This window comes from Epargyreus clarus, unplaced genomic scaffold (assembly GCF_041222505.1).
Source record: "Epargyreus clarus isolate Ecla_fem2 unplaced genomic scaffold, WU_Ecla_fem_2.2 ptg000024l, whole genome shotgun sequence".
NCBI lineage: Eukaryota > Metazoa > Arthropoda > Insecta > Lepidoptera > Hesperiidae > Epargyreus > Epargyreus clarus.
This window is the reverse complement of record NW_027332231.1, coordinates 2,115,121-2,140,952: the sequence shown is the minus strand read 5'-3', so window position 1 is coordinate 2,140,952 and position 25,832 is coordinate 2,115,121. Positions and strand designations below refer to the sequence as shown.

Below are 25,832 nucleotides of genomic sequence, written 5' to 3'. Positions count from 1 at the left end.
TTTGTTGTACGTATACTTAACAATTTAATTTGTTTCGCATAATTTTATGCATAGAATTTTAAATTACGGCTTTTTGATCATAAATTCGATATAAGTTATGAAATTACACGCGTAATTACGTTAGATAAAAGAGAAAAAAAGGATTGACGTATTAAAATATATTTATGCACACAAAATAACGCAATAACGATTATTTTTGTGCCTATATCGTTGTTCGTTGCTTATAAAACTCATGGGTTTGTTATGAAAATGTCGTAATAAAGTAATCAAATTTCAAATCTTCCTACAAACTTCAAAATTACATTGACATAATATACAGTAGATTTTCCTATTTCCCTGTGTGGTTCGACTTCGGAAAAAACACCGCCACACATATTTCTGCATAATAACAGCAGTGTTAAGCGCTGCTGTGTTCTAGTTTGAATGGTGTGGTGAAGGAAAGTGACATTCATTTATATGAGCTCACACTTAGACCTGGGGCAGTCCTGTGGCGGTTGTAGCCACTTACCTTCAGATGGACTTCACGCTAATTGGCTGGTTTTATATCATAATTATCTACCCATAGTACTCAACACACTAGGATACCTTTCATGTATATCATTAACACACACAAATAAACACAAATATTCAAACCCTAAACGGTAACTTAAATTCATCCCTTAGATGTCTCTCTAACCGGAGTCCGAACCCTTAGCCCTCGCGGACCATCCCTCCCGCAAATTCCATAAAATATTTTATTTTCCTAGTTGGCAACCCGAACAAAAATGCATTAATTAACAATAAATAAACCTGTCGACCCACCAGAGTGCCACACGCAGCTGAATCGATACTAATCACGTAACGATCGGACAACTCTGGTGCCGCTATTACCCTAATAACCGTGCTATAGATTAGGGTTGCCAATTTTTTACGAAAAATAACAAATCTTAAAAAAAATAAGGAACGTTACGAAAACATAATGTAGTAAGAAGAAAGAAAATTACAAATTGTTTTGCTGACTTACAAGAAGCTGATATATCATATGTCATAGGTTTTTGACGACCGTTTTTCGCCAACCTATTTGCAATCCCGATATTTAAATCATCCTTAACGATAAACGCATTTAATATTTCGTACTATAACACACAGTATAATTATTTTTCCATAATATACCCACAGTAGAATTGATTGAAATGAAACAATAGCATATATTAAGGTACAAGTGGCAACCCTACCGTAGATACCTAAACGTATTAAAGATATAATTTATCGGTATGATCGGATATTGGATCCGTTTATCTGGAAAGCTTTCCTAAAGCGGTTTATCGATGAGGCTGTTTAAGTAGGACTAACTGGATCTGATTAAGTTAGAGATTGAGGATGCTGTGAGCTTATAGTCACTTTAAGTTAGACATTCATATTTTTTATAATATAGAAGTTACAAACGACCATACAGTCCACCTGCATGTTAAGTAGCTACTTCCGCCATGGACATCTGTAATCAATCCCAGGTTACATAAGATTCCTACACGAGGGTGGCCACAGATGTATTAAGTTAGAACGTTCGAAAAAGTATTTACCCTGACCACACCAGTAAGATATGAGATGTTAGACAAGTTGGGTTTGTTTATTTTTACAGGTGGATCAAGCAATTCCTGAATTACAATCTGAATTTCGCTCTAAATCTTGTATGTCGTTTTATAAATTCTAATTTACAAACACTTATCAGGAAAATTTCAGTCACAGACCTTACCCAATTGCAATGATATGATGCACTAATCAAATGATTAAAAATAATTATAGTTTAAAAACTAAAAACTACGCTAAATTCGCACAAAGAAAATCGTTAATTCTGATTCCTTATGATCCTGATGAGGACAATGGGATAAAACTATTAATCGGACCGTTCAAAGTGGGTAATAATAGAGTTCAAAGATTCCGTTACATACAGGTCAAGCTAATAAAAGCGTGGTAAAAACTTAGCAACGCATTGTTGGCAGACTACAGGTAGTATTCTAATTCTATGTGGGGTCAACTGTTAATGAGCGGTAGTAATCACTTATCATCAGGTGGTCTACAGGCTCATTCACTACTTCTTCATTTAAAAAAAAATACGGAGAACTCGAGACTTCGAAGAATCTTCCTTCAACTCTTTTTCTTCGTTTGCTTCGTTTCTGGGAATCTTCGTTTCATTAATGACATTCTACGCTACAAATTATTACATATTCTAAACCTTATCCGATTAGTTGTGGGTCATATGACCATTTGATTCGCTTTAGTTTGAACCCATTTGATCCAAGGTAATTTGAAAGTAAATTGAATTACTTATTTAGTTACGGCCCATCATTACGTCTTTGTTTGTAGAGCTCTGTAATTACTTCGCGCATTAGTAGATTGCATTAATGGACATGTGTATCAAAATGAATTTGTTAATTAAAATTAATTATAATCTCTCTTCTGTATTTTTATCTGTGTGTACATAAACAAATAAATAAATAAACTGCTATACATCCAAATATAATTCAAAGGAAATAAAGTAGGTACTATAAACTATATTTTAGTAGTCTATACTTTAGTAGAGCAACTGAACTTGACGCCGTGACCTTACAAAAATTAGTTTTGACCATGACAACATTTAAATTAGAAAAATCATTACTCATGCTAACATTAAAATGCATAATTATTTTTTTATATTCTACACATCTATAAAAACTGAAATGTATACTACTAAGATAAAAAAGTTAATGAAATTACATGTCTTGAGTACATCATAATTAGATAAGCCGTTAAAGCTAGAAGTAGTAAGAAAGAAAAACCATACAATTAAATAGCTCTTACTTATACATAAATATAACATAATGTACAACTTTCAAGTCATTCATCGACAACTTTCCTGGATTTGCGTAAATAAATATATATTTTTAAATAAAGTCTTATGTACCAATATTCCTATAACAATGATAATGATAGTCATGTTTTTGGCAATAAAACAGTAATGAGATTTAAGATCATCGAACGTTCTTAGGCTCATAATACACATGCTACTTTTACCATCTGCACTCGACTTTATAGCTGCTTTTCGGAAGCTAAAAAATTGTAAAATTGTTAAAATCTAAAAATAGCCCTATTTTTATATACATAGTTCCTTCACATCTTTTAACTAATTTACATTTCAATATGGTAGACTAACTATCTGATACTATTTAATAGAAGGAATAAACACTGCATCACCAAATTTGTACACGCAGTTAACGAAAGAAGATGAAAAGGGCTGAATTTTTAAAAAAATATATAAAACAATCGATAGCGCAAAAACGGTGACACTTTTACTAAGCTATTTTCTTCACAGAGAGGTCAGACCCTCACCTATGTTCTCCCCAAGTTTGTCGTGGTACTTACGGTACACCCTGTATAGCTATCAAAAATTATTCCTCAAGACATGTTGGACCACCGGTAGCAGCCGTTTTATACGCTCAATGCAGCAACTGAAAAGACAAAAAATCATGTAAATTTTACACAGACGCTAAAACGCACGTTTTTTGTGGTATCCCCGGAGTCCTATGATATAGGCTCTTCAAAAGAGGTGCAAATAGAGCTGTCCTTCAAAGCCGACGATGCAGTGGCTACTCTTTCGTAAATGTCCATAGGCGACGGTGACTACTTTCCACCAGCCCTTCTGCCTCATCATTTAAGCATAAAAAACCTACCGTAACCGAACACAGCTAGTCGCCAAAATACAATACAATACTATCAGCAAAATGCGAATCGCAGCTGCTACAAGCTGCTAGTGTGCTAACCCGTTAATGCTATTAAAAGTGAATGAGATTTGATACAATTGTCAACAGATATAAGAACTGTTATTAAAGAGACAATAGCGGTTGGTGCGACTAGGAAATTGTTTAAGGAAAAACGAAACAGTTTTGTCGGTTTCTTGTCAGCTATTGTTGATCTGTGATTAAATACACATGTCATTTTTGTCGCTATCATTATTCTGATTAATTGGATTAATTTACTTGAAAACTGTCACCTTTTTCACTCTACGATATTATAGGTGTCTATGATTTTCTTAACTTACGGTATGCTTCATAATACACTGAATTTATTATACTTCAGTCTACCCTATTTTAGTATGCTTTACCATGAAGTAAATATTCTAAAATAAAATTAATAAGTAAAATTTATTCAACACTGTTCATCCTCTTATTATTATTATTTTTTAATATCGGAGCAGACGAGCATGCAGTCCACCTGATGGTAAGTGGCTACTGCCTCCCATGGCCATCAGTAATCAACCCCAGATAAGACTAGCTATTCCTGAGGTCGGCTACAGATTATGTCACTCATTCAACAAAACATGTCTATTAAATAAGGTCTTCTGCACCTACAAGTATGATATAAATGGACAAACAATTCGACCGTTCATTTACGGAAGTGGCGAGTCGTCAAAGAAAGTGGCGAGCGAAGTTGTGTCATTGATCCTCGCGTGCGCATTGTGTTGGTCACGGCACCACCTTTACACTTGCGTTTGTCATATTGTACTGGATATATAATCTTTAATATGCCTAAGAACAAAGTTACCTATGTACCTACAATATTGAAAAAAACTACTTAACATAAATTTCATTAAAATGCATTTTTTTCATTTTTAATGTTTACTTGTGTTTGTATAATCTAAAATATAGGTAACTGAATATATTAACAAAATTAATTAATTAAATAGAATTGTTATTAAAAAACCTTGTAAGTTTAGTTATCACATTTTAGATAAACGCAATAATTCAGAGAGAAGTTCAAGGTTCAAACAGAGCAACACGTTTGCAATTTTTCGATGTTATGTGAGCATTAAAAATTGTATATCGCTTTTTAACCGACCGACGAAAGAAAACATCACGGGGAAAGAGAATCCTGCAGAAGTTAGCAAGATCTTACAAAGACTATTCCGCATTTGGAGTCTATTACGTTGGATAAATACTTATGAAGGTGGTAGAACCCTTTGTGGTTCGACTCCGGCGGCACCACCGCCACACCTATTTCTACCTAATAACAGCAGTGTTAGGCGCTGCTGTGTTCCGGTTTGAACGGTGTGTTAAGGGAGACAGACTTTTCCGAGGCATTCCAGCTTAGTCTTAAGGGGTAGCGCCGCAACTGTGGCCGACCTCAGGTAGGAATATCTAATCCTATCTGGGGTTGATTACAGATGTCCTTGGCCGGCAGTAGCCACTTACCATCAGGTGGACTGTATGCTCGTCTGCAACTGCTATATTATAAAAAAAATACTTGTTTGAATAGATTTTGAGAGGAGTACCTATCCAGCAGTGGTAAAATAATGGTTGCAAAATGCTAAGTTCTATAATAAGCACGTTGATTGCTATTATGTAAGACGTTAGTATGACAAAAGCTATTAAAATAATATAATATAGTAAAATTACGATACATTACTTATCTAATTAAAAGTTGACACCGTAATAAACAGGGAAGATGATAAATGCACTAGAATAAGTCACGATGACGGAAGACAATCTTCATTTATCATAACTTTAATTGCGCAAGATAAAGGAAAGGTGCTTCATAGTGTTATAAATTATTAAGTTAATCTTATAAAATTACTTATTAAGTTAATAATGAATAAAGATTTTCTTCAATTTCGAGTATTTTTACCCGACTGCGGAGGGTAATGTATTTCGAGCGTATACTTATGTATGTATTATACCTTGGCACGCCCTAAGCCCAAATGGCTAAACATATTTTAACATGTGAGCTGTCGTTGGATTCTGATGATGAAATTGTGTGAGTGACGCAATCTATATATTTAAACGGTCGGCTTTTTTATAATTCAAGGAGTATTTAGTACTTTTAAGTCACGAGTCACTGTGTTTGTACAGGTTAATGTAAGAACCTGCTATACAGATTGCAATGTAATGTTTATTTATTTATTTATTTACATACCAACAGCAACACACTATACATTATATAGTACTTAGAAGTACACTATAGTAGTATTAATAATATAAAGTTCGTATGCCAATTATAGGCATGAACAACGTTTATATTATATTAGTCTGTATTTTTAATTTGTATGGAACAAATCGAACCATACGCAACCATTATAATGCTGACTGAGCATGGTAATAATGAAACAACCGCAACTGTTGAAGGATGTGTGGTTGGTTCCAGTTTGAAATATCGGATACTTTTGGATCTGATAGACAGCGCTATTGAAATTTTGGCAAAACAAAATCAGTCCTTCCTGATCTACTAGTAGCTACATTAAAAACGTAATAAGTACGAGATCGGATTGCAATTAACGTTCTACGCAAAATATGTGGTTTACTAAATCGTCAACCCATTATTGCCCAATACTGGGCGCGGGTTTTATCTCCGAGTGAGAGGGGCTTAGGCCATAGTCCACGGTGCTGCCCAAGTGCGAATTGGTATTACGAAATCAAAACTACAATTGTAATTATTCCAGAACTCACGCTGCTTTTCATTACCTATATGAAGCCGTAATAATCCTAAACCTAACACCCATTTGAAAGATATTTTAATAACTATCTACGTAATAGTACATTTAATCATAAAGTCCAAGACAAGGTCCAATATAGCAGGAATACCCATTTATTATCATTTTGAAAATGATGGACACATTGATATCATAATTAGTGTGATTGTGGCAATAGAATTATAGGTACGATTGCTATTAGACTGTGGTATAACGTAATGACCATTTTTATTTAAGGAATTCAAGAGATGAACATATTATGTAATGTCATGAAGGTGGTAGAACCCTATGTAATTCGACTCTGGCGGCACCACCGTCACACCTATTTCTACCTAATAACAGCAGCGTTAGGCGCTGTTCCGTTTTGAAGGGTGTGGTAAGAGAGACATACTTTTCCGAGGCGTTCCAGCTTAGTCCACAGGGGTAGCGGTGCATCTGTGGCCGACCTCAGGTAGTAATATCGAATCCTATCTGGGGATGATTACAGATGCCACTCACACATAATTACCTTATACACTCATACAATAGCCTCTTACCAACAGGTGGACTGCAAGCTCGTTTATTACACAATTAAAAAATGTAATAATCATATTAACCCAGCTCATTTCTTCACAATTTCACAACTAGTTGAACCTTTTCCCCGTGCATATGTTGCGTGCAATCCATGCAATACGTGCATACAGTTTCAATTTCATAAGTTTCTATTTACATTTACTGCACCATTATGTATCGGGTGACCTTTGACATATAAATGTCACAGCCTATATTACATAACCGTAATGCTCCACAACAAAATACTTTCAATCTTCCGTGTTTAAGTAACGTTTATCTTAATTTATATAAATTGTCATTATGTTGGTACGCGCTAATTTGAACTGCTAAATCGATTTCAATCGATTCCAGCACAAAGTATATCTCTAAAATTACCTTAATAAAATTCTAACACTGACTGACTACAGATAGTATTCGAGGACGTCTAGAAGTATAGAATCATGAGATGACTCAGGAGTTTTGTATATAAGGAACGTAAATGACCATTACGAATCGACTTTTTAATAAATAAATAGGTTTTAAACAACCTTTTATTTAGATTCAGTAGGTAAATAAATATAATTCAGCTCAACCGAATATCGGGAAGCGGGTTACATTTCCTCCACTACAGATTAAATATATAAAATAAAATATAAACAAAAATCATCCCCCACCGGCATATAATTCTAACGAGCTTAATACATTTTAAAGACTTACTCATACCGAATTCAATTTTATCGAATCCGAGCCTCAACCAAACAATTTTCCCTTCACCACGTATAATTTCAAAAAATCTACTTATAAGGGTTTCATCATCATCATCAACCCATTAGTGTCCCACTGCTGGGCGCGGGTCTCCTCTCAGAATGAGAAGGATAAGGCCATAGTCCACCGCGCCGGCCAAGTGCGTATTGGTAGACTTCACACACCTTTGAGATTTTTAAGCTATTGCATAGCTTTTATCGCGGGCTTTGAGCGCGGCGACCGAATCGAGAAATTCCGTAACGAAAATAAGTAACACCTTTCAACAACTCGGTTGCCTGGAGACTTGATATCCAACTATCAAATCTCCAGGCAACCGAGTTGTTGACTGTCAATAGAAAAATATGGATATAATTGAATAAAGTATTATTTTACATTCCTTATTATTTTATTTGATATTGGCGACGAGATGTCGAATGAACTAAAACACAATAAGGAAATACGAGCCACATTACGTGGGTTAATGAAACGAACCGAAAATTACATTTCGGGAATAGAAAAAATTGACATTGAAGAAATAAATATACGACTGAATTCTTTACAAGAAAATTTGAACAAATTCTACGCGATTCAAGAAAAAATTGAATGGCTTACAGAAGAAGAAAATTTAGAAGAGGAAATAAAATACAGGTACGAATTTGAAGAAATATATACAAAGCTAAAATTTAAATTTTTGAATGTACAAAAAGAAAATAATCGGCTAATACCTGAATGTTCTTTTATATCAGCAAGAGCGGAAGTTTATTTGATAAACTGTTAACTGTCAAGGCACGCTTGAGACGTACACCTAATACAAAAGAGTTATCACCTTATCAGTTAATGTTCGGCAGAGAGGTAAGAACCTATATGCATGCCTTATTTAAGAAATCCGCCCCACTATCCAGATTACATTACAATGCACCGCCAACGCAGGAGTTCGGACAAGGTGATAAGGTACAAGTCCGCAGTTACACCAACCCAAGAGTTAAATGGGAGTTCGGAGTCGTCATCCGAAGATTAGGTAGACTCCATTATGAAGTCAGAACTGAAAATGGCATACTGGTGCGCCGTCACCTTGACCAAATGCTGCCGGCGCCCCAGGTGGTGTAAGTGAAAATAGCGGTGGAGGACTGTTGGATATCAAGTCTCCAGGCAACCGAGTTGTTGACTGTCAATAGAAAAATATGGATATAATTGAATAAAGTATTATTTTACATTCCTTATTATTTTATTTGATAACCTTAATTCGTCAACTTGAACACAGATGGCAGTAATCCACATTTTTTTATAATCCGTGCAGAAATCTTAAAATTGCGTGAAGTATATTTTATATTCCCATTATAAAATTCAAAATTATATTACCATATTATCCAAATAATATGTTTTATCAACATAAGCTATGTTGAATTCTGGATTGATAAAATAACGTAAAAGAGTGTTTGTTATTTTTAAACGTACAATTACAACTGACAGACTTGACAGCACAAAATCAAAACGCCATTATGATTTATGGTACAAATAATTTGTGTACAAAGTGTTTTAAATATGAATAAACAAAGTGCATTTATTAATGAAAAATGCGATGTACCTGTAACATTCGGCCAAATGTCACAGGCACATCGCATTGATCCATTTATATTGCTGGTTGTTAATACTTTATGTCACTTATTAAATACTTTTCTATTTTATATTTTAGAATGTTCAGTCTTGCTTGGAGTTATGAAATGTCAGCTGATATTTGCAATGTCTTATATAATGGAGATATGATAAAATAGTGGATAAAGATGTATTAATGTAAATGTTGATGATTATGGAAGAATATATTGTATTTCTGGAATTCCTTCTGAGCGTTTTCATAGCATAAAAAATGCTATGCAATAGCTTTACAGCGGCAGTCTCCGAGTGCCACACGTATTTTTTTTTTTTAAATCTCTCAGGTATGCAGGTTTCCTCACGATTTTTTCCTTCACCGTTTGAGCAAATGATAATTAATTTCTAATACGCACATAATTTCTAAAAACAGAAGTGCGTGCCTGGGATTTGAACCTGGGACCCCTCGATCGAGAGGCCGAGTTTCTTAAACACTAGGCTATCACTGCCTCTATACTGCCAGTATAAGGGTTTATATGGACCTTAAACGTGGGAAGTCGAACAGAATCATGACATGAACCCACCTTTTTAGGTCTTAAATCCGATAAAACAATTGAAACCGCAAACTTGTTAAGCCCACAATGCTTGTTACCCAAAAGGCAAATGCTGTAACCATAGTTTTGTAACGTTACGTGTATGTAGATGAGATCTGTTACGTAACCTAAAATTATGCTCGATTATTTTCACATTTCCCATTTAGAATTCACTTCTCCGAGCGTAAGAGGCTCGTAACAGCGTAAAGTTATCTATTTTCGTTTTTAAGCGTAATTTATACAAATAAAATTGAAGTGTCTGTTTCTTATGTAAAATAGCTTTTTACTTATGGCATATGAAAGTACTAATAACAAATACGCGCGAAAAACATAATCCTTCCTTGGCAGTCGGGTAATTTTTTTTTTTTTTTTTTAATTAGCTTATGTTATAAACTTAAACAAAAGCTACTGCTTAAGCTACTTTTTAGAAAACATATTTAGGGTTCCCATGGTGATGGTCGTAGCTGACTTACTTAGACACAACCAACTAAGTCCTCAGGAGCACGAACCCTTCTGCTTTAGGTAAAGCTTCTAATCTTTTCTTGTCCATGGGCGGCAATAAACACTTACCATCAGGTTGACTGCATGCTCGTCTGCTACTCCTATATTATATAAAAAATGTTGTTTATAGATGTCCATAGGCGGCAATAACCATTTACAATCAAATGAACTGCATCCTCATTTGCTGATTTAGTGTTATAAAAAAACCTTCACACAGTCGTATTGCTTGCTTAAAAATAAAAAATAAAGTACTTAAGAAATCTTTCGGCAGCCTTGGACAATTGCAAAATTATATTAGACGTAAAGGTACTTTCAAATTTACATTAAACCATGACACACATTATAGGATATGTAACGCCTATGAAAAATAAAACTGCAAATTGACAAGGGTGACCACAAAATACGATCGATAGGATAATACATTAATTGTTTGTTTTTAAGTTGAACCTAACGATAAAGTAGACGTGCTACCTGATGAAAAGTAGTTTTCGTCGCCTATGGACATCGGGACACCAGAGGAGTCGCTAATGTTTCGCCAACTTTGTATGAGAGCTCTTTTTTCACCTTTTTTTAGAGCCCTATGCCATAGCACTCCGGGAAAACTTTTTTTATTATTTTGTAGTAGCAGCCGAGAATGCAATCTACCTGATGGTAAGTAGCTACTGCCACCCATGGACATCTGTAATCAACCCCAGATAGGATTAGATATTCCTACCTGAGGTCGTCCACGGATGCGCCGCTACCCATGAGGACTAAGCTGGAACGCCTCGAATAAGTATGTCTCCCTTACCACACCCTTCAAAACGGAACACAGCAGCGCCTAACACTGCTGTTATTGGGTAGAAATAGGTGTGGCGGTGGTGCCGCCGGAGTCGAACCACAAAGGGTTCTACCACCTTAAAATACTTCAGAATATTGTACTTAAAGCATAAAAACTTATCCTAATTAATTGAATTTGTTCTGGGTTATTTATATAAATTGTAGTTATTATGATCTGTATAAAGTTAATAACGGCTAATTATCTTATTTTGACGCCCCTTAGGTGACCATACCAGTTTGACATACGAAGGGAATCTGGAAGGGAAATCTGAGTTTGATTCCCAATAAATCATTCGCACTCGCACATAAAAGAATGGATTTCTGTTACAGGTCTCCGCGTTTTTGTACATAAACAATATTATCTATCTAATACGAATTATATGGATACACTACACAATACAAATTTATATTTTTTATCTTGAAAGAGAACACATAATTGTAAACAAATTGCATTTATCTATTCTTTCTCGTTATTAACATACGAGTAATTATTGAGTATTTTATCAAATTGGTGCAATAAACTGCATAACGTTACTAAATATTACATTGCATTACTTATTACTATTACGAGTACATATGCAGCGTTAAATTATGGTTCGTCTATAAAAAAACGTATCAATTCTTTATACGTATTCAGATTTAGAATACCTACCTTTAATTTTGAAATTAATTTCAACTTTGTCTATTGTTTCAAAATTACTAACTTTTTACTATATTTTTAAATTGTTATCTGGTAATCCTTTTTTACAGTACAGATAATCTTCAAAAGTGCTTAACAAATTTGGACACTGCTTTCATAATAGGGCAGCTTTCACATTTCCTACTTTATCCAGTCTAATAAGCCTGGACAAAGTAGGAAGTGTCATAGCCTACTTTTTTCACAAAATCCGCAATTTTTTTAAACCACAGTAAATTTAGGAAGTGACTTTAACTAATAAGGAAAATCTTACTATTATACCTGTTAATGTTACTACATAAGCTCAAATTACTCCACTAAATGTAACTAAAATTCGAAGTTACCGTAACACTGCAATTAGTCACAGTTATGCTACTTTGAGCATTAAACTTTACATGTTATGCGTGCTTCCGAGCTTACAAGGTAAGTACCTATCGTTAACTTGTTAAGCAAACCTATTGTTACTCTACAATACTGTACGAACTAAACTTCCGTTTTTGTTAACACTGTTTTATATATGTTATTGTTAAAACCCGTTTTTAGATATAACTAGTTTTTACTAAACGCCTTTGTTAAAACGGAAACTTTACTGATTTTTTTATTGTTTTAAAGTTAGAATTACTGACTTAAGTATTACTTTGTTTCCTTAACAAACAAATAAAGGCTATCGCTTAAACCACTTTGGGGTAAGGCCTGTACCCAGCAATGGAAAAGTTCCAGAGTTTTTACGTTTTTACAAAAATGACCATTTTGTATTTGTTTACGTATTTAACTATACTATATTTCTCAGCAAAAACTCATACTAAGGGTACAGGATATCGATCTATTTAGGTTTTCCTATTTTCGTATTCAACGAGAAAGAACATGTCTTAAATCCAGTTATCGCCGTATAATACTGCAGTAGTTCTATAAAACATCTGTCAATTATCCAACAACCTTATTAAAGTTTATAGTTACTACACTACCTATAGTCTGATTCATAATTAGGTGTCTAAAATGTAAACAAAGAAATGTCACTGTCAAAATTAACAGGAAACAAAAACTTTAACAAACTCAACAAAAAACGGAAACTTTAAGAAATATACACAATTTAACAAACGCGTTATGTAAACGAGAAAACATTCGAGTTCGATCACAATCACGAAAATGAATTATATCAGCTACGAAACTTAAAAATGACGGCACAAGTAATGTTTTGGATTCCGATTGTGTTACCATTATCACATTTTAATTTTCTACCATAAACTTTGTTTTTTATTATTATTGCTGTATGTAACGAAATTGAGGTGATATAAATATTAGAAAATGTGAATTAATCTAAATTTTTTTAGATTATAATTTTATTATTGTTGTATTATTTTAATATCGACAAAAATAAGAAACTACCATGTGAAACATATTTTCTTGATAGGTCAACACCTTTGTTTACATTTTGGACACCTAATTATGAATCAGACTATAGAATACAATGTATTCAAACAGTGATGATAGTTCAACGTCGGTAACGCGGTAATAAGCTACAATTTAGTGCTCGCACGCTGTTGTATGTAATTTTAGTCAGGCCGTGGGATATGGGGGAGGTAGAACACTTGGTAAATACATAGGAATAGTATTTGTACGAGTAATGTGGGTTAGGAATCCAGGGTAAACTATAAGAACAACACTACATTTTTTTGTAATATAGGAGTAGGACGAGCATGCCATTACCACCTGATGGTAAGCAGCTACTGCTGGACATCTGTAATGAACCCCAAATAAGATTAGATATTCCTACCTGAGGTCAGCCACAGATGCGCCGCTACCCCTGACTAAGCTGGAACGCCTCGTTAAAGTATGTCTCCCTTACCACACCAGCATTGGCGGCAGTAGCCACTTACCATCAAGTGGACTGCATGCTCATCTGCTACTCATTTATTGATAAAAACACTATTGTACGAAAAACATGTTAAACAACGCTAGATGTGGTAGATAAGTATTCTCAATCACAAAAAACTAATTGAAATGTCAAATTTCACTCGTTATCTCACTGGTATTAGAGATCACACCGCTCAGCGATAAAAACATTATTTGCATAGCGCGAAAGGAATTCAACTAAGTTCTCACAAGCCAACGGCATCCGTAGGATTTTACCCTCTAAAATGATTTGCATACGAATTAAGTTGGTTCGAGCAAAACGAATGAACTCGGTAAAAAGTGAGGTAACTCCATTGTGATTTTTTTCTCACGATGTAGATAACTTTTATTGTCGGTCTCGAATGAAATTCAGAGTTGCTCTGTCAATGAGAGGGAAGGTTGGTTTGTTTAATGACTTCGCGATTGAATGGGCTTCAGTTATCTTTTTCACTTGGGAACTCAACGCTTTAACTTTTGATTGCATAAAGTTATAAAAGGAATGTCGTACTGGAAATGTAGTTTGAAGGTGGTAGAACCCAGTGTGGTTTGACTGCGGAGGCACTAAGACCACACCTTTTTCTGCCTTGTAAAAGCAGTGTTTAGCGCTGCTGTGTTCGAATTTGACGGATGCGGTACTTAATATGAGATAACCGTAAGTACAGATCATCTCGACCATAACAGACCTTCAGTATTGATATACATAAACAGGATGATATACATAAACAGGATGAAAGGACTCCCTGAGTCCAATCATAGCTTTACTATCCCTAGATTCCCTTATCATATTTTTAAAACATATCAAATCAAATCAAATCAAAATTTTTTATTCAAAATAGGTTCTTTACAGATCACTTTTTGAATATCAAAGCAACTACCACCACTTCACAAGGTGTTTCGTTATGGAGAAGAAGCGGCGAAAGAAACTCCATAACACACATCTTTTAAAAAAAATGTTTTTGACAATGTTAACTTAACGTAATGGTACATGTGGAGCTGGAGCTAATTCAGACCACACCGTTTTGTCAGTCAAATAATCACTTACTTTATAGTACGCTTTTTTACATAGCGTTAGTTTAACGACATGTTTAAACTTTTTTTCTGTGAGATTCAAAATGTGGTCGGGTATTTTATTGTAGTAGCGAATACAGTTGCCCACGAAAGATCTAGCCACCTTACATAATCTATGTTTAGGAATTAATAATTTATTTCTATTTCTGGTATTAAAGTTATGGTGGTTACTATTTTTTTCAAACATATCAGTGTGTTTTCTTACATACATAATATTTTCATAAATGTATTGACTATGCACCGTCAATATATTAATAGTGGGAAACAGTTCTCTTAGGGACTCACCACGCCGCAGACTATATAATGACCTTATTGCTCTTTTTTGAATAGTAAATATAGAGTCTATGTCAGCAGCACTGCCCCACAGTAGAATGCCATAAGACATAATGCTGTGAAAGTAACTGAAATAGACAAGTCTGGCATGACATATGCTTTATTACACTAATTAAACCTGTGGCATCCTTTATACGGTAAAAATAGGTGTAGCAAAAATGTCATAGTCTAACTATGAATGCGTATTAGAAATTAGTAATCACTTGCTATAATTCAGAAGCTGAGTGGAGATGGAAAACGTAAAGAAAAAAGTTAACCTTTTACTCTGAGAGGAGACCCCGAGTGGGACAGTAATGGGTTGACGGCGTACTGTTGCAAGTAAACAAGGCAAGCGCTATTTCAGCATATCTATGATTGTGAAACAGCTTCACCTTTCGTAAACCGATCTACACTTTGCACTTATTAATCATTAGTAACTGAGACTATTTCGAAACCACAACAAACTGAAGCGTAACCTGCGAGGTTAACCCCAAGCAATACCAAGTATGGCTATGGACCTGCGCCAGCCTACTCAATTCATTAGGATATAATTGACGTGGATACCTTGCGGACCATAGACAGAGTTATAAATAGACATGACTACAAAGCTTTAGTTCTATGCTATTATACATGTTATGTAGCACAATAAAAAAGCAAAAAGTTTGAATAACAATTAGCTCATAACACAATCAAAGGCTTTTGACGCATATTTGGGTGAAAAAATCATGAGAGCGCCATACAATCGAAGCACAGAGCATGTTTTCTATTTACTAATATCATAAAGAGGAAAACTTTCTTTGTTTATTTGATTGTAATGAATAGGCTCAAAAACTACTGGACCGATTTTAAAAATTCTTTCATCATTCGAAAGCTACATTATCCACGCGTAACATAGGCTATATTTTATATGAAATATATTTGATAAATAGATTTTGAGGCGGTACAAAATTTGCCGCGTCAGCTAGTCTTTAATAAAAATAAGGATCATTTCCACATTATAAAAGATCGTAAGCATTTTTGCTACATCATCAATATTGGCAAAATCTTCTGTTGAAACTACATTTGCGTAAAATTAACCTTTACGTTGTAATTTGTATTTAGTCATCAAAAAGTGGTATTTTGATAATTATGGTGTAACTCCACCCGAAACCGACATCTTCAGCTGAAAAACGCAAGTCATTTCTACGTCTAACTAGCTCTGTGGCTAAGACGAACAGCTACTTTTACTTTTGACCGTTTGGCAAGCCTGAGGCAACCGAGTTATTACGAAAACGTGCTAAATGCATCTCGTAAGTGCACTCTGCGATCTGTGTAAAGGTGCGGCTATACCTTGCTCCTCGCACTGCTTGTCGAGCTGCTTCTCGTGTTGCCGCGATTATTTTCGTCGTAGCTACACGCTGCCCTACTCGTCAGGAGAGCTGCCACTTGTTTTGAAGAAATAGTATTTCATACAAAAAATAACTTATAAATAAGAACTTTAGGAAAAATGCAATTACAATGCGATGCAATTAAAAAAAATATATAATACTATTGATTAAAATATAGTACAACACTATATGTCTTCAAACCAGTGGGAACCCAAAAAACCAACAAAATTCGGTAAACGATCGGCAGGGCGAGCGGCATGGCGAGAGCTCGGCCATACAACGTTTTGCCCATTTCCCTCGCCACTCGACGAGAATGTGACCGCGCCGTAATGTTATGTAGAAATTAAGTAATTGTTCAGCAATTACTTTTAGATTATCATGACATTGGGTTAATGGGTAATCCTATTTATTTGATAGACTCTTTGTTAAGAGCTATTAAGGATTCGCATTAGCTTACGAGAGATCTTTTGTTCGGACGATCGTTAGCCTAAATTAATATTTTATGAGTATTGTTTTGAAAATGAAATAATGTGAAACATTGCGTTGTATGTTAAAACAAAATCTGTTAAAAAAAAAATAGGTCTCATCATCTTCATAGTATTCTCTATTTTGAAGTTTTATTTAAAATATTTAACTAAGAGCTACTTATATGTATTAAATGTTCACAAATATCTAACATTGCGTTTACATGTCAGTAACTTTTAGAATTAACTTAACATTTAAAACCTATATGGCTAGGTTATAACAAATAATTAATGAAGAAATAGCCACCTTTTATTTTATCTAAAGGTACCTAAGTGAATTATTTTACCAATTTTTTAAACATTCAAGATACATAACTCCAGTTATAAAGCAAGTCGAAATCCGTCACGTGGCCCAAAAGCGGCATGCTTACGGTAGCACACTTTTATTTTTATCGGAATGTAGTCCAACAGGTTCGGCCGAATTTCCTTGCACCAAGGCTCTAGTTATAAAGGACCTGTCGGCTCTTGGTGGTCCTTATTGATCCGTGAATCCCCATTCACTTTAGTTATCATATTTACGGTCCCACTGGTATGCTTCCTCTTAAATTGAGAAGGATTTATACCTTAGTCTACGCTAGTCGATAGATTTTAAAACCCTCTGATCTTTTCTTAAAAAAATAGTTTATACTTTGACCACCACCGCGGCCGGTCACTGTCACCATGCCGGTCTGGTGCGCAGTGGGTCCCGGGTTCGATCCCCGGCCAGACAGATATCTAAATGATGAATTTAGATTTCTGTTTCTGGGTCTGGGTGTTTGTGTATTTGTCTCTGTGTGTGTCCATAGCACCCACGATACAGGGAATCCTGGTGTGGGGCTGAGAGTGTAGAAAGCGTTTTATAGTTGCAGTCAAGCTGATAGTAAGTCTAGTGCGGTCCATGCGCATTGGACATTTGTAATCAGCCTCTGTTAAGATTAGTAATAAGTCTTACTTGGGGTCGGCTGAGGACTAAAATAAAACGCCTTGACTAAGTATGTCTCCCTGCCACACCTTACAAACACAGCTTAATACAGTTGCTTTTGTTGCCTCTAATGTACCGTATAAATTGGATCAACCCTTTCATTTTAACTGATACTAAATTTAACTGATAACTGACGAGTAATAATGCATACGATGAGATCGTATTTTCAAGACTAAAGGCATTATTTTGGCTCGGAGCCAAGGTTGTGTTGCCAGTACAACGATTTATTGAAGTTTCGACGCCCTATTTGGCACGGACGCTGTGCCTCATTCACTTTCATAGATTTTACATGCGATTAACTTGATTTTGATGTCCGGGTCATCTTATACAGTGCGGCAGTTGGTCATGAACAGATGGGTAATCGTTATAGTGATTTGTGCAAAATATTGCCTGTTGTTCAATCTATGCACAGTTCTGCTGCCAAAGATCTATTGGCAATTCCTAGCTATTAGAAATTTTCAAAATTTGATCTTTGTTATTAATACTTAATGGGCGATAGGTCTAAAGTCGTAATGGCATCGCTGAACATAAAACACCATAAAAATATATATATTTATATATTAAGTATCTTTCGAAACAGCAAATTTCCTTTTTTTATTAAACAACTTTTTAAGACGTTCTGTTGATGAGGCTACAAGAAAATGATGCACTTAATAGTAGTGTGTAGAGAAATAACCTACTTATTATATAAGTATTGTGAAAAGAACCTTTATCAAAAAAAGGCCAGAAAATTTCTACTCTTAACGTTCTGTCGTATATTCAATAAATATGCATGTGTGGTACATCCCACTACCTCTATATCTCTACACACAAAATACCATAGCATCTATCAACTATCGAGTTTCATACGAGTAGAGCACTCGAACTAAATAAATATTAACTCGCACTTGACTCTTCCTAACTTTCTCTGTACACACCTGACACCGCGATTAGACGTGATGGTACCTACGTGATGTGGTGATGTCACACCCAAAACCATAGAACTAGGATACAAATAGACTCCTACAATTTTTTAGTCGATTGCGGAGAGTACGTTTTTCAAGCTAATATGTACCTACATGTCTAATTCTTTGGCCCTGGAGATCAGACGGCTTTACGGATTGTAATATATATCCATAGGTAAGGTGTCGTTAGTTTCGTCTAAATTGCGAATATTACATAAGCTATAATTTTATTATTTAAGACTTTTTGTAAAAGAAAATTACTTAGTACTCGTTTTAATAAATACGTAAAAAAATCTAATTATCCTAAGTTTACTCACGATGCATGTTTTCCGATACAAACAGTCATGATATGGTGAAATCGATTTGTTCCTTTCTATGCATAGTACTCGTATGTTTCATATACTTATAATCGTTACTATTGGTTGTATATAATATTGTTATTAATTTATACTCAAATATTTTTATTCTCTTTTGTTTCAGGTCACAGCCCTGGCTGTGCTCTGTTCAACATGGGCCAAAAATTCGACAGCAAAAACGAAACCGAAACGACAATTAGAAAACATACGAACGCCACAAAATCTTCAATACTCATTGGTTCTTCCACATTCAAGAGTGGCTCACTTTAGGGCTCTCACTCACTCCAGCACTCGAAGAATTTCAAATGCACCGCCCAGAGGAGGAAAGTTGCCCCCATATGCCGTACAAATGGAGCCTGTCGTCCAGTATTCCCAAAAAGACCCTCTGTATGATCCCAGTCTAGATAACTTAGATGACTCTGTTGTAAACAAGAATGAAATTTACGCTCAGCCTAAGATTTTGAACGTCCATGATCAGTCTCCTGAAAGTTCTTTCGGACCGCCGTACGGTGCCCTGCCAACTGCTCCTCTTTACAGCCATGAACCCCATCCACATTACATTGAAGCACCAGAACCTATCATTGAAATTATCATCAAGGAATCTAATGAATCTCTACCCGCACCTCCTCCACAACTTGTGCCGAAGAAGAAGAAAGAGCCTGTTCAAGTATTTTATGTAAAGTACAGTAAGGACCCACATTCAAAAGACAAAGTAGTTTACGAAAAACCCGTACCAGCCATAACTCCTCCTACCAATGCTGAAGACGATCATCATGAAGAATATGTCACTGTTACTCCTGAACCTCTATATCTACCAACCCAAACTACAACTTTGAGGGCTATCATCAAGCCTGAATCAGAACTTTATCACAGTGATAGCAGTGTAAAAGTAACTTTTGGAAACGAGGGCCAAGGACGTCACTACGGCAGCAGACATGAAGAGAGTTCAGAGGATCATGAAGAGACAGCTCCTAGACCAGCGATCGCTTTACCAAACCAACAACACAGCAACGTTCCGTTTGAACGTTCTGCGTCTCCCACGCCACAGCATATTGATGTACGACCCGCACCTAATGCTCCTTCTGCACAGAATTACCGACCTGCGCCTCACGCCCAAAATCGTATACAGTTTCAACAACCCTATTTGAATAATGATTTCCAGCTGCCTAGACAAGGTCCATCCGTAGCCCCATTCAGAGTACAATCACATATCTCTCGTCAAAATGCGTTTGGTCCCTCACCTTCACTAAGCCCTCATCCGGCTTTCTCAAACCCTTCACCAAGTCCCAGCAGTCACTTTATTAACAACGCCCCTACTGTACCTGGTCCCATAGGCCATTCAACATCTTTCTCAAGACCTACCAGTACATTCCACCCACGACCCAATCCACCTCCATTTGGTTCAAGGCCCCATTTTAACGGACCTCCCAGAGCTAGTTTTCATTCAGGACCTCAAAGGCCATTCCATCAACCGCAACCTCAGCCATTCTTTGATGAACCTAAATATTTACAAGAAAACTATCATACAATAACAACCGACCAAGTAGAACCTGCAAAAGAACAAGTGGTATCTAATAGACCTACACAAACTTTCAACATTAGTCCTAAACCAAGTCCAAGTCCTGCACCTATTCATTTTCATGATCATCAAAGCCGCCCTCAACAATTAATTCCATTCAATCAACAACTGCCACAACAAAGACCGCCTCAACAATTTGATTCTACGCACAGCAAGCCCGCTTTCCCTGTAACTTCTAACAGATCTCCATTTTACAATCTCAAACCGTCTCCTCCACTTATCGATGATAATCGACCTCCATTCCAACGTCAACCACAGCAACATTTTAGTTTCCACCAAGGTCCTCAACCTGTGTCGAGACCATCCGCACCAATAACTTCTCCAGAAAGTATTCACAGTCAGAATTCATTTTCTAGTCATATCTCTGCGTCACCGTCTCCTTCACCTATCCCTCATAATCAGTTCCTTCCTCAACCATCTTCACCACCATTATTCAATTTCCATCCCCAACCTTCCGCTGCTCCTGAACAACATCACTTCCAACAACCAAGCTTCGCTTCAGAACGACCTCAATTGCTACCATCACATGGACCTTCGGAAAGACCACCAAGCCACCAGAACTTCCAAGATCAGTCACAACACCAACAAAATGTGGAACAGTTCGTCCCTCATGGTGGCGAGCTAGTACCTGCAATATCAAAATACGAACAACATATCACAGTTAACGGTCCAAATTCGCAACCAACTTATAGCCTGACTAGTAATCAACCCTCTTCTGCGGCAAGTCACTCGCAACAACAGTACCAACAACAACAAAGTCAACATCAGCAGGAGCAACAAAAACAACAACAACAACAACAACATGAACAACGTCAACGTGAGCAACAACAAAAGGAACAACGTCAACGTGAGCAACAGCAACATGAACAACGTCAGCGAGAGCAACAGCAACATGAACAACAACAACGGGATCAGCAGCAACAAATTCAGCAACACCAACAGCAATTACAACAACAACAACAATATTTAGACTCTGAACAGCAACAAGTAAGATTGCAACTAGCACAAAATGTTCGCAAGCAACAAGAAGAAATACAGCGTCTTCAAGCTCAATTAGTTTTCGCTCAACAACAACAACAGCAGCAGCAACAACATCAACAAAGACAAAACTATCAACAGGTTCAGCCTACATCACCTCAGCCTCAATACATTCAAGAAAGAGCTAGACCACAACCTACTTATGTGTCAAGTACTTCATCTCCACCTTACTATCAATCAACTTCAAGAACTGTAGAGATCAAGCCATCAACTCAAAAGTACATATCCTCAACAGCAAACTCTGTAAGTACCACTCCTGAACCAAAGAAAGAAGAGAAAAAGAAGAAGCCTACAATTGAGCTCCCAGATGAGGTTCCAGATGATTTACGCCAGCAATTACTTTCTTCTGGAATATTGGACAATGCTGATATAAGTGTATTAGACTATGACAAGGTGGGTGAAACACCATTAGAGTCATTGCCACCAGATCAATTGGCAAATTTCTTTAGCGCAGGCGGTGGTCAACAAATAGCTTCTAGTGAACATAGGCCGATAGTTGTTAAGCCAAATGGTGATAGAATTGAATCAAGAATAGACGAAGATGCTGACGAAGACGACCAAGACATTGCCGCATCCGAAAACGTTCCCAGCTACGTTGCTCCTCCGCCAAACCAAAAACAAGCTGTGGAAATGAAAGTAGTACATTTTGATCCAGACACAGCTGAAGGACAAAACATTGCTAAAGGATATGTAAAAGAAGATGCTACCCAAGTAGACCCAGTTGCATTAAACGATAAAAAATACAATAGATACTTACCGTTGAAAGTAAGTGGCAACCAATTCCCACTGCCTGATATTCTAAAGGGTAGAAAAATTACATCCGTTGTCGTGTTAGCGCCAGTTAAAACTGAGCCACTAAGCGGTGATCATCCAAGAACAGAGCGAGCGGCGTCCGACAGCTTAAAAGGGATCAAATTCGTTGCTGGAGACAGTCTTCATGATTTATTAAAGAAACCCACTAAAGATAATTTTGAAAAGTGGCTCCAAGTTGAGAAACAGACTGCCTCTGACGAACAGTCAGTTATTCTACTTGTTACTGGGTAAGTAAAGTATATCTGGCATTTTTGTTTTACTACGTAATGACCCTTAAAATAGAACAAATGGTTTATTATTTAATCAAATTAAGTCAAATTAGAGCATGTCAGTTAAGTCCACCTTACAATATTATTCATATCAAATAGGGAAGTGCTTGTATTTGATGGATAGCACATAAATTTCAGATATTTTACAAATTTACTTATTTTATAACATAAGTAGTCCCGCCTGTTACAATATTTTCTTTAATTTTTTACAGGAATGACAAGCCTGAAGAGCGAGAAATCTTCATGTACGATATATCATCTGGAAACGTGAACAAGCTGAGCGGCGACCTATCAAATGCCTTTGTTGAAGCTGCAGAAAATAATTCACTTAGCAAAGATATTGAAAAACTTGCTATTGAAGGTGAAGGTACTCCTGAGAACTTTGATAATAGTCCTAGTGATGACGCTGTTGCGGACGGTTCGGAAAATGTGCCATTATTTGTAGATTTATCAGGAGTTACTATAGATTCAAAAAATAATAACCAGGTGTCGATATCATCGGGTTATAGCAAAACTAAACTTGGCAGAGCACTAAGAAGACATTAATACATGTAATGCCGCGAGGCATACCATGTTTGTAAATAGTTTAGCATTAGAATAACTAAATTAATGGCGACGTGATGTTATATATTTAGTCGTTACTTTTTTTACGAAAGTGATAATCAGGTTGTACAAATAAAGACTTTTTAGTAAAATTGTTGATCTTTTATTTCTATAAACTCAATTTCTATAAATTAGATATAGGTATAGGTCGAATATATTATAAGTCAAATAGGAAGGCATTAGAATTTAAAAAAATATACTAGGATAACAAATGAAGTTGTTTTAAACTTGAATCTTTCAATTAAAAAATTGGAAGCAAAAGTTCGAACTAAATTTGGTTTTATCAGGTTAATCTATTAAAATCAATTATCGATTACACGACATCACTATATCACTTGCTCCACCCTAAATTTAAATGTTGCCAGGTATAACATTTGTACACTATTAGACATTTTATTATTTTTTGTGAGAAATATGTTTAACGTACTTATATGTAAATATCTTAATAAGTAAATATCTAAATTTAATACCAAGTCAATGGTTACATTATTACTTAACTTCTTAAAAATATAAATATTTATTTAATGAATATTTTAGTTGGAAACACTGACAAGGTGCTAGAAAGAATTTATGATCAACATCTAGCAACACCGGTTTGACAACTGCCAAACATATGGATTATTTATGGTGGAGGACGTATAGCGCAGAGTTAAATTCGCCGTCTTTATTTTCATGAGTTTTTATTACTTTTGAGTTCGGGTACCATGATGGAGGGATCGTTGAGTAAATGGACAAATGTGATGAAGGGCTGGCAGTACCGGTGGTTCGTGTTGGACGAGAATGCGGGGCTCCTGTCCTACTATACCGTGAGTACTGACGTTAATACATATACAAAAAATAGTTTAATAAACCATAGAACACATTATTCATTGTATATACAGTACATAGCACCTTACAGTTGCCGGCGGAATTCGCCCACTTTGTTACTGTTCCAAGATTGTGGTGGTTATGATAATATTTTTGTTTACATAAAACTTAGAGTTTCCAAAACACTTGATTGACACCTGGCATTGTTTGTAGTTTTATTATTATTTTAAAGAATTAACACATCGGAGAATCAAATAATTTCGTATATGAGAACTTTAGATGAACCTAAAAATATTTCCTTATAGAGAGGGGTTGCAATACATTTGAATTAATATCTTTGTGTATTTTTACTAAAGCCTGAATGGTGGTTGAAGAAAATTCGTTTAAAAAACTTTTTACTTTTGATATGAAACAGTATAAATAAATAATAACCTAACTGTACAAACAGCAAGTTAAAAAAATAAATGGAAATCTATTAATTTATTTGTAATTAAGCCTACAAAATGAAATACTGCCTACAAAGAAAGCATCCAATATAGATAACTAATCAGATCAGAATCACTTTCAAACAATGACTATGTAGTTATCTTATTAAGCTGTGATATTTTTTGGAACTGTATATTGGAACGAAAAATAAACAAAAACAAATATTACTTCCTATACTTTAAGCTGACTAAGAAAGAGTTAGTCACTAAAGATGATTATTGATTATGATTACAATAAGGTATGAACTCATCCATAAATCAAATAATTATGAAATTGTAGGGAAATAATTTCAGTATGATTATTTTCTTATTATAACTTTGTTTTCTTGGCGTGATTTTTGAATGGTAAGCGAGCTTCTTTCATTGTTTATTCTGACTTAGTTCTTATGCATGCAATGGCCTTAATTAGTTTTAATTATGGCATATGTGTTATGCATGGTATATGAACATCAATTATAATCATCCCCCATATAGGATTAGAGTACTATATTAGGTTAGCCACAGGTGCGTTGCTAGCCGGACTAAGTTAGAACATCTCAAATAGGTGTATCTCCCTATGTATACTTTAAATCTTAACACAATTATGTTACATTGCTGTTAGATTAGACAAAAATTGGTTTGGTAGTGACTACAATGGAATCACAAAGAGTCATACCTCCTACCTATTGTTATTTCTGTTATACATATACAAATATGACACACAAGTAATGAATATCTTATAAAAGAAAGATGACAATTTTTATTTATTAAAAAACATTAATCGGTTTATTTTCGTATTTTCATATCAAAATTTAAAACACAAATTTACTGAAATTAAATATTTTATTTACTTATCGATTCAAGGCAAGGCAAGATTATTTTAATGTAAAAAGCAAATATTTGAA

The 25,832-nt window shown here is 35.4% G+C and overlaps 3 protein-coding genes across 3 annotated transcripts in view; 2 read left to right on the top strand and 1 right to left on the bottom strand.

Annotated features, from left to right (window-relative positions):
- Nucleotides 1-23,748, top strand: part of LOC140752133 (uncharacterized) — a 44,474-nt gene extending 20,726 nt beyond the window's left edge. Inside the window, exons 2-3 of the mRNA XM_073086313.1 lie at nt 19,479-23,011; nt 23,266-23,748. Of these exons, the coding sequence (XP_072942414.1) occupies nt 19,479-23,011; nt 23,266-23,599 (3,867 nt within the window). The 3' untranslated portion in view covers nt 23,600-23,748. The remainder of the gene's footprint in view (nt 1-19,478; nt 23,012-23,265) is intronic.
- Nucleotides 1-25,832, bottom strand: part of LOC140752145 (L-dopachrome tautomerase yellow-f-like) — a 360,210-nt gene that overhangs the window by 240,257 nt on the left and 94,121 nt on the right. The gene's annotated exons all lie outside the window — the stretch shown is intronic.
- LOC140752090 (oxysterol-binding protein-related protein 9) overlaps nt 24,248-25,832 on the top strand; it is an 87,746-nt gene continuing 86,161 nt past the window's right edge. The window contains exon 1 of the mRNA XM_073086252.1: nt 24,248-24,462. Within this exon, the coding sequence (XP_072942353.1) occupies nt 24,361-24,462 (102 nt within the window). The 5' untranslated portion in view covers nt 24,248-24,360. The remainder of the gene's footprint in view (nt 24,463-25,832) is intronic.